General features: G+C 42.0%; 1 protein-coding gene across 1 annotated transcript; it reads left to right on the forward strand.

Moving 5' to 3' along the window:
- Window positions 1–3,881: 3,881 nt before the first annotated feature.
- Window positions 3,882–9,871, forward strand: LOC118563559. Its single transcript, XM_036138647.1, has 3 exons — window positions 3,882–4,458; window positions 6,774–8,825; window positions 9,711–9,871. Exons 1-3 carry the CDS (start codon window positions 4,404–4,406, stop codon window positions 9,869–9,871), a joined length of 2,268 nt encoding a protein of 755 aa, XP_035994540.1. The 5' UTR covers window positions 3,882–4,403.
- The last annotated feature ends 659 nt before the right edge of the window (window positions 9,872–10,530 follow it).

The following is a 10,530-nucleotide window of genomic DNA, read 5'->3' on the forward strand; positions in this document are numbered from 1 at the left end:
TATAACTATACTTAGTATATTAAGCAAACTAATCCTGTCAGCCTTTTCATGAAAGTCTTGTTTTTTTTTTGCACCCTCCTTATTGGTTGCAGTGAGTCAACTAACCCTGATTATATATGCATGCAGTAATATTTGCATATGTAAAATTTGTTTGTATGAGTGTTGATTTCAGGCTAATATTAGCTTGAAGAAGAAAGCTGTGAGTTTTAACTGGGGCATCTAAACATAAAACAAAAACTCGGCAAGGACGGCAACTCAGTACAAAAACAAGCAAACTCGTCGGCTTCATCCTCTGTGCTCAGCCATCAAAGCACAAAATATTACAAAGACGAACACAACGCTGGAAACTGAGCCATTCACCACCATTCTGTATTTACAGCAATATAATGATTAAAAATGTCTGTTCTTTTTTTTTTCCCCATGAGCTCTGGGGCAACATTAACTGTATTAACTATACTAAAAAGGAGCAGAGGCATTGCATGAGGAAGTCTGGGGTAGCAGAGAAGTACATTAGAGTGGTCCGGCACATATATAAGAGCTGTAGGACAGTGGTGAGGTGTGCTGTACGTGTAACAGAGGAGTTCAAGGAGGAAGAGGGATTGCATCGAGGATCGGCTCTGATACCCTTCGTGTTTGCTGTGGTGAAGGACAGGTCGACATACGAGGTTCGACGGGAATCTTTATCCGCTATGATGTTTGCAGATGACATTGTGATCTGTGGTAAACGAGAGAGTACTTTGTAATTGTACAGCTTGTTTTAATTTTCGCGAAATTATTAGATTTTATTTAAACCATTGAAAGAATGAGGCACATTTTGCATCATTCTTATCATTTAAACATTCCCTCAAATATTTTAATTTGTCACGTTGGCTAATCAATTTCACACCTAGCAGGTGTGTTACTGGGGCCCCTAATAACTGTAGGAACCAGTTTCAGGGTATGATAACAAAGGACTTTTCAGAAGTTTCTGTGTTTTACAGTTATTGATAATACCTCCATGTTACATCTGTGAATCAAAAGTTGATTGTGAAGTATGAAAATGGGAGGAAGGTCTTTTGGTGATCAGGCTCCTATCCTGTGGAAGCAGGTCCAAGCCTTTGACGGTGAGGCAGACACCATGTCAAATATTAACTCTGTGCTTGTATTTTATAAAGCTTCTAGTTAAAGTGGTGCTGATTATCTTGAGCTATCTCCGTTGTTAAGTTGCTATAAGTTTAGGTGGCTGGATGACACACTTTCCTCCTTATCTTACTATGCTACTTTTTCCTACTACTCTCCAATTATGCATTCTGTAGGAGCCATTTCTCTATTTTTGTTTTAGAACTCAGATTATTTAGTTCATTTGTATTTATTTGGTTATTTGTTGCATTTAGAATACAGTTCTTTAGAATACAATTATTTCTTAGTAAATTGTTTAATTAGTTAATTGATTTTGTTTGGGTTTTGGGTGTGTCTGGTGTATAAATATGGAGCCAGATGGGTCTCGATATTCACAAATGCACAAATAAATCCACACACACACAGGACAAGATCCACGCAAGCACAGGCCCGATTCATGCAAGCACAAAAAAATCCACACATGCACAAAAAAATCCACACGTGCACAAAAATATCCACACGTGCACAAAAATATCCACACGTGCACAAAAAAATCCACACGTGCACAAAAATATCCACACGTGCACAAAAAAATCCACACGTGCACAAAAATATCCACACGTGCACAACAAAATCCACACGTGCACAAAAAAATCCACACATGCACAAAACAATCCACACACACACAGAACAAGACCCACACATCCACAGCTCTAGGCTATAAACTTCACAGCATTTGTGTGTGGATTTTTGAGACTGTCCTGCCGTCTTGGGATTCACACAAGCATTTTTTTAAACAGAGAGTGGTTTGCAACCAATCAGAAGCCTCCCTTGTATAAGCCAATCACTGGAAAGTACTCCACGTGGGCTGACTTACTCATAAGCCAATCACATTCAACCTGTTCAGGAAGCGCGTAGTATGAACACAATGTGCTCTCAGGCTTCAGCGGGCAGCAGCCGTTTGTCTCCCTCTCTCTCCGCAGGTGTTTGCACATGAGCGGAGGCGCCCAGCTGCAGGTGTCCGCTCCCCCCCCCCCCGGCCTCAGAGCCGACGTCAAAAAACGCTTCTCTGCTCCCTTCAAGTCGCTCCGGATCCGCCCGCAGCGCTCCTTGGTCTCTGAGCTCCCAACATCTAACTCCGCGGGCCTCTTCCGTCTGATCTCCAGCCGGCCAGCAGTGATTCCCTCCGAGCTCTCATCGGCCTCGCCGTACAGACAAAAACTTTTGTCTTTACAAAACTTTGTAAAGACAAAAGTTGCGATTTTTCTTCAATAGCTCCCTGGTCATGTGACTCATTAAATATTTCACTGACTCCAAATCTGTGTGAAATTGTTATGTCAATGAAACTGTCCTTTGTTTCAACATCAAGGTTGTGCCTCATCTAGCTAATGTAGAACAATTTCACATAGATTTGGAGTCAGTGACCTGGAAGCTATTGAAGAAATATTTAATTATAAATAAATCTTAAAATATAAAAAGGCTTAAAATGGAATAAAAATGTGTGGCCCATCAGGCTAATATAGAACAATTTAACACAGGTTTTGAGTCAGTGAGTCACATGACCAGGGAGCTATTGAAGAAAAATCCCAACTTTTGTCTTACAAATATCTTTAAAAAATTAACAGATTAAAATAGAATAAAAACAGTGTGCCTTACAGATGTTATTTATTGGCATGATTTTATATTCGTTTTATCTTAGCTGATCCCAAGAGATGAAATTTATTGATTTTTATTTCTCAAGAGTGCTTAGTTCCCACAGCGTGTGAGAGGAGGGAGCAGCTGAGAGATGCTGGCTGAAATCGGGGTCCATCAGCCGGATCAACCGTGAGCGAGATGCCGCTGATTCCGGGAGCTTTAATATCCAACTTTACCGCCCTATCCGCCAGAGGGCTGGCGGGACATGGGCGCCAGAGGCGAATCGTCAGAGCACAGGAGAAGCAGGTAACGGCGAGGCCGATGAGAGCTCGGAGGGAATCACTGCTGGCCGGCTGGAGATCAGACGGAAGAGGCCCGCGGAGTTAGATGTTGGGAGCTCAGAGACCAAGGAGCGCTGCGGGCGGATCCGAAGCGACTTGAAGGGAGCAGAGAAGTGTTTTTTGACGTCGGCTCTGAGGCCGGGGGGGGGGGGGGGGGGAGCGGACACCTGCAGCTGGGCGCCTCCGCTCATGTGCAAACACCTGCGGAGAGAGAGGGAGACAAACGGCTGCTGCCCGCTGAAGCCTGAGAGCACATTGTGTTCATACTACGCGCTTCCTGAACAGGTTGAATGTGATTGGCTTATGAGTAAGTCAGCCCACGTGGAGTACTTTCCAGTGATTGGCTTATACAAGGGAGGCTTCTGATTGGTTGCAAACCACTCTCTGTTTGAAAAAAAATGCTTGTGTGAATCCCAAGACGGCAGGACAGTCTCAAAAATCCACACACAAATGCTGTGAAGTTTAAAGCCTAGAGCTGTGGATGTGTGGGTCTTGTTCTGTGTGTGTGTGGATTGTTTTGTGCATGTGTGGGTCTTGTTCTGTGCACGTGTGGATTGTTTTGTGCATGTGTGGATTTTTTGTGCACGTGTGGATTGTTTTGTGCATGTGTGGATTTTTTGTGCACGTGTGGATTTTTTTGTGCACGTGTGGATTTTTTTGTGCACGTGTGGATTTTTTTGTGCACGTGTGGATTTTTTTGTGCTTGCATGAATCGGGCCTGTGCTTGCGTGGATCTTGTCCTGTGTGTGTGTGGATTTATTTGTGCATTTGTGAATATCGAGACCCATCTGGCTCCATATATAAATACATGGACTCCAGGTAGCTCAGGATGGAAAGTGGGTGGGCTTATGGTTTTTTACCAGTCTTCCAGTGCTGCAGTCTGGCAGTCTACCAGTCCTTTCAGGAAGCAAGTCACTCAGCCTGGTTAGTCAGTGAGTAGCAGGTGAAGCGAGCACAAAGGCTGAAACCAGGGCAGCCAAGGCAGCAAGTAGTTTTTCAGTTTGTATCATGTTTATTTTTTCCCTGAAGAGGCCTGGAATAAACTCTCAGAACTGCATTTTTTGACGTATTTTGAGAATTTTTTGTACTGCGTAAACCCGGAAACCCACTATTCATCAAGTAACTATTTGATTTACATTTAATTTTTGTTCGTTTACTTTTAAGTTTTTCCATAGACAAGTAGTCACTACAACAAGTAAAAAACCCGGCCTTGGACCTTTGTTTTCAACGATCTCAAATCTGCTGATGAGTGGATGGTAAAGCCATGGAGGATTCCACTTCTTTGTTCTTGGACAATGTCAGGAGGAGGAAGTGCCACGCCCACAAGCCATGAGGTGCCTCAGATATAAGCCACAAACACTCATGTCCCTCTTCGATGACAACGGTATGTACAAAGATTGCTAATGCTGTAAAGGAAAAACGGCCAGACGATTGGAGTTTGATGATAGCAATCAATGTTAAAGTACAAGTTTGTCAACATGAAGATGAGTTAAAGATTGAATTAAAGCATTGCACTCCTAAACAAAGCAAGTGGATTTGAAATATAAACGGAACAAAGGCAACAACAAAGTTACATGCAGTTTAAAGTTTGTGCAAAAATGTCTGATGTAACAAAACCACAGATGGCAAAGAGTGACTCAGAGGTTTCATCCAAAAGAAGCATTAAATTCACTGAGAAAGGCTTGATGTCATATTTGAAAACATGCCAAGATAAAAGAACTGCTAAATTGAAACAAGCAAAACGGATAAAAGATGATTTAAATGTGTTGATGGACTCCAAGGATAACGCTGACTCAGTCAAGTCACTTCTGACTACATTTATGCAATGTTGTGAGGATGCAGAGGTGTCGCATAAACAATTAACAAGTTTGCCACTCCCCTCTGATGAACTTAAGAAACAAAATGAACATTTTCAAAGTAAAATGAGTACTTACCTGGCGTTTACTGAACGTGTCAAGGGCTGGTTATGTGAACTGAGTGAGCTCTTTGTGATACCAAATGCTGATGACCAAGCCAAAGACAACGCTGAATATTTAATTAACCCTGAAGACAGTGTTTCCAATGTGTGCTCTGTAAAGTCCAATGTATGCTCTCAATTGTCCCGTGTCTCTTCCACTGCATCTGCACGCATAAGAGCAGAGGCTGAAAGAGCAGAGGCTGAAAGAGCAGCGCTGCTGGAGCGTGCTGCAGCTCTCAAAAGGAAGCATCAGCTTGAAGCCATGGAGGAGAAGCTAAAGCAAGAAAAGGAGCAATTTGAACTTGAGGCGGAACTAGCGGCTGCTAATGCAAAGCTTCGCGTATTAGAAATAAATTCACAAGGTGGCTCGAAATGTTCTGATGGCATGAACTCTTACATTAAAAGGGGTATTTGTAAGTCGGCGCCAAAACTTAATCCAAGTGCCAACATATTTGTCCCTGAGGACATGGACGTTGTTAAAATGTCCTCTGCAATCTCTGAGCATCCAGTTGTTCGATTGAAACATAAGTCAGCAATTCAAAACACTGAGCCACAAAGTGTCCATGTTCAACTAAATGTTCAAAGTCCAGACACAAGTGTAAAGCCACAACTGGAAAAATTGGATCATCAAACCAGTATAATTAACATCATGCAAAGGCAAAATGACATCACTGCCATGTTGGTTCAGCAGAGTCAGAGTTCGGTCTTGCCACCAAGAAACATTCCAATTTTTGATGGCAACCCTCTTGAATACAAATCATTCATAAGAGCTTTTGAGAACAGCGTGGAGGCCAAAACATCTAACCTGAGCGATTGTTTGCACTTTCTAGAACAATTCACTAGGGGACAACCTAGAGACCTTGTGCATAGTTGCCAGCATTTACCATCGGAATTGGGCTATCTTCAAGCTAAAAATCTTCTTTCTGAACATTTTGGAAATGAATACAAGATTGCACAGGCCTATATGGATAAAATTAACAACTGGCCAGCTATTAAAAGTGAGGATATTAAATCACTGCAAGCATTTGCTCTGTTTCTTAAGGGATGCTCAAATTTAACGAAACACCTCATTCATATGAAAGAACTGGACTTGCCTTCAAATATGAGGAGCATAATCTTTAAGCTTCCCTACAAAATGAGAGAAAGATGGAGAAATGCAGCCTGTGACCTGCAAGAAAAAAGGAATCAAAGAGCACTATTTACTGATCTTGTTGCTTTTGTTGAAAAGCAGGTTAAAATTGCATCTGATCCGTTGTTTGGCAATATCACTGATGTTCAACAGCTCAGCTCTAAAAACCCCAGTAGCGGCCTTACAAAACTAAAGAAAAAGGGGAGCAGCTTTTTCACAAAAGTCCTTTCAGTGAATAATGAATCATCTGAAGATGAGATGAAGTCCTCTAAAAACCACAACTGTTTGTATTGTTTCAAAAGTAATCACTCAGTTGACAAATGTTTTAAGTTCAAAGACAAGCCACACAAGGATAAAGTGAACTTTATTAAGGAAAAAGGCATGTGTTTTGGCTGTTTAAAGGTGGGACACATAAGCAAAGAATGCAGAGGTCGCTTGATCTGTACTGTCTGTCACCAACAACATCCCAGTGTCCTGCACATTGACAAGGAAACCACAAAAGCTTTCTCCAGATGTCCACAGAATTCTCTGAGAACCACGTCCACAATGACTCAAACCTGTAGTCATATTAGGGTCTGTGATGAAGATAATTCAATTCTCTCTATTGTTGCAGTTCAAGTTAGGAGTCCAAAAACCAACACAACTGTGCAGACATATGCATTTCTGGACCCGGGCAGCACAGCAACATTCTGCACAGAAAGTCTGGCCAGAAGGCTGCAACTGAAGGGCAAGAGAACAAGCATTCAGCTGCAAACGATGGGTCATAAAGACATTGTGAGTACAAACATCATCTCTGGACTGCAAGTAGCAGCGTTTGATAAAAATGATTTCATTGAGCTTCCAGATGTCATGACACAAAAACGAATGCCTGTTTCAAAGCGAAATGTTCCACAACAGGAGGACATTAACCAGTGGCCATACCTGCAAAGTATCAAGCTCCACAACTTAGATGCTGATGTAGATTTACTCATTGGCACAGACGCACCTAAAGTAATGGAGCCGTGGGAGCTGATAAACAGCCAGGATGATGGCCCATATGCAGTTTGGACTCGAGTTGGATGGGTCATCAATGGACCACTTAGGAGTGAAAGGAGAAAGACAGACTGTCATGCTTTCACCGCAAACAGGATTTCTGTACAAAATCTGGAAACAATGTTGATTGAACAATATAATCATGATTTCAATGAAAAAACATCCCAAGAACAGATTGAAATGTCCAGAGAAGATATCAAGTTTATGGATATCATGAACAATACAGCACATTTAATCAATGGACATTATTGCATTGATTTGCCTTTTAAGGCTGAAAATTCCACCTTGCCAGTGAACCGCTGTATTGCAGAGCAACGTCTTCAAAGCCTTAAAAGGAAGTTTGATAAGAGCATCACCTTCAAGAAAGACTACATTGCATTTATGGATGACATGATATGTAATGGATATGCTGAAGTTGTTCCAAGTGATCGCTTAGTGGGCAGTGAGGGAAAAGTGTGGTATATACCCCACCATGGTGTTTATCACCCCAGAAAAGGCAAACTACGAGTTGTTTTTGATTGTGCTGCAACATTCAAGGGGACCTCACTGAATTGCCAGCTGTTACAAGGACCAGATCTGACCAACTCAGTTGTGGAAGTCCTTGTGCGCTTTAGACAAGAGCCAATTGCCATTATGGCAGATATTCAAGCCATGTTTCACCAGGTCTATGTTCCAGAGAAACATAGAGACTTTCTTCGCTTCCTCTGGTGGCCCAATGGTAACACATCACAAGTTCCACAAGAATATCGAATGACAGTGCATCTGTTTGGAGCAGTGTCCTCGCCGAGCTGTGCAAATTATGCATTAAGAAGAACAGCAGAAGATAATGCTCAGCAATTTCCAGCCGAAGTGGTCAGTACAATTAAGCATAATTTCTATGTGGATGATTGCCTGAAATCTTTGCCTACAGCTGATGAAGCATCAAGAGGGATGAAAGCGGAAGACTTTATGGAGCAAAGTAAATGGATTAATGGTCCTAAGTTCCTGCTTGAGTCTGAAGATAAATGGCCTAAACTGGAAGTAAGGTATGACTCTCTTCCTGCTGATGATTCTGAAATAAAAAAGAATGTGACTATCAACGCTGTTGTTGAGAAGATTAAATGCCCTACCAGTGTTTTCATCTCCTATTTCTCATCTTGGGCAAAGCTAAAGACATCTGTAGCTTGGGTTTTAAAGCTCAAAAAACTCCTTATTTTGTTGTCTCAAAAAAGACAAGAGTTTTCTGCCATGTTACAGCAGTCAGCAGAAGATGGAAACACCAAGCAGGAAAAGGTGTCACAAAAGATGCAGCAATTTAAAGCTAGGCTGAAGAAGCAGTGTTTGACATCTGAAGATCTGGCTAAAGATGAGCATTTCATTATTCAGTTTGAACAACATCGCAGGTTTGGTCCAGAGATCACCTCGATCAAAGTCAACAGGATTGTTTCTAAAGACAGCCAGCTGTACAGACTTGATCCAGTGTTGGACAATGGAGTCCTCAGAGTGGGTGGACGCCTCAAAAGAGCTGCTATGCCGTCTGAAACTAAACATCCTGTCATCCTGTCCAAAGACATGCATGTGGCAACATTAATTCTGTTCTACATTCACCATCTGCTTGGTCATGCAGGAAGAAACCACATGCTGTCCAGGCTGCGTCAGAGATACTGGATAATCAATGGAAACTCTGCTGCCAGAAAAATCTTGTCTGATTGTGTGACCTGTAGAAAAAATAGAGGAAAGCTTTTGGAACAAAAAATGGCTGACTTACCCCAGGAAAGGGTTGCACCAGACAAAGCTCCATTTACAGATGTGGGAGTTGATTATTTTGGCCCCATTGATGTTAAGAGAGGCAGAAGTCTGCTCAAACGGTATGGGATAATATTCACGTGCCCAACAAGTCGTGCTGTTCATTTGGAGGTGGCTCATACCCTTGATGCAGACTCTTGTATCAATGCAATTAGAAGATTCATCTGTAGACGTGGTCCAGTCTCTTCCATCAGGTCAGACAACGGCACAAATTTTGTGGGAGCCAACAGAGAACTAAGAGAAAATCTGGCTGCCTTGAACCAGAGCAAAATACAAAGAGTTCTGGTCCAAGATGGCATAAACTGGCACTTTAATACACCGGTAGCTTCACATCAAGGTGGTGTCTGGGAGCGCTTGATTCGTTCTGTCAGAAGTATACTCACCTCAGTTCTAAAACAGCAGGTTGTGGATGATGAAACTTTGCAAACTGTTTTCTGTGAGGCTGAAGCCATTTTGAATGATAGACCCATCACACTGGTCTCTGACGATTCAAATGATTTAGAAGCCCTCACACCAAATCACATCCTGACACTAAAGAACAAACCTGTTATGCCACCCGGACTGTTTCAAAAGCAAGATCTATACCTCAGACGACGTTGGAAACAAGTACAGTATATGGCTGAACTGTTTTGGAAAAGATGGATCTCTGAGTATTTGCCTTTGATGCAGGAAAGACAAAAATGGATGAGACCGAGAAGAAACATCACTGCTGGCGATATTGTCCTGATTGCAGATGTGACGGCACCCAGAGGATGTTGGCAGATGGGGAGAGTCCTGGCGGTCAACGCTGATGCACGAGGACTGGTTCGTTCAGTGCAACTTCGGACCAAAACCAGTGTGTTGGAGAGACCAGTGACGAAGCTCTGCTTGCTTTTGGAAGCATCTGCGGACTAAGGACATTTTATTCTTTCTTTCTCTCTCTTCCTTTCTCTCTGTCTATATCCAATCTCTTTGCAGGCTCATCATAAAGAAGAATGAAGAACCCAGAAGATTTGCATTGAAATATTTGTATTGAAATTGTTGTTAGAATAGCTCCTTTAGTTAGAGAAGTAATTGTGATGTAATGCACAATTAGGGGCCGGAGTGTAGGAGCCATTTCTCTATTTTTGTTTTAGAACTCAGATTATTTAGTTCATTTGTATTTATTTGGTTATTTGTTGCATTTAGAATACAGTTGTTTAGAATACAATTATTTCTTAGTAAATTGTTTAATTAGTTAATTGATTTTGTTTGGGTTTTGGGTGTGTCTGGTGTATAAATACATGGACTCCAGATAGCTCAGGATGGAAAGTGGGTGGGCTTATGGTTTTTTACCAGTCTTCCAGTGCTGCAGTCTGGCAGTCTACCAGTCCTTTCAGGAAGCAAGTCACTCAGCCTGGTTAGTCAGTGAGTAGCAGGTGAAGCGAGCACAAAGGCTGAAACCAGGGCAGCCAAGGCAGCAAGTAGTTTTTCAGTTTGTATCATGTTTATTTTTTCCCTGAAGAGGCCTGGAATAAACTCTCAGAACTGCATTTTTTGACGTATTTTGAGAATTTTTTGTACTGCGTAAACCC

Source organism: Fundulus heteroclitus, chromosome 7, assembly GCF_011125445.2.
Source record: "Fundulus heteroclitus isolate FHET01 chromosome 7, MU-UCD_Fhet_4.1, whole genome shotgun sequence".
In the NCBI taxonomy this organism is placed as follows: Eukaryota; Metazoa; Chordata; class Actinopteri; order Cyprinodontiformes; family Fundulidae; genus Fundulus; species Fundulus heteroclitus.

Bases quoted from the DNA above. Each gene is read 5' to 3' on its own strand.
- LOC118563559 (XM_036138647.1), top strand. From the start codon at position 4,404: ATGAGGTGCCTCAGATATAAGCCACAAACACTCATGTCCCTCTTCGAT. The intron at 4,459-6,773 runs GTATGTACAAAG...CTATTGTTGCAG, and splicing joins GTCCCTCTTCGATGACAACG to TTCAAGTTAGGAGTCCAAAA. The intron at 8,826-9,710 runs GTCAGAGATACT...TCCTGATTGCAG, and splicing joins CCACATGCTGTCCAGGCTGC to ATGTGACGGCACCCAGAGGA.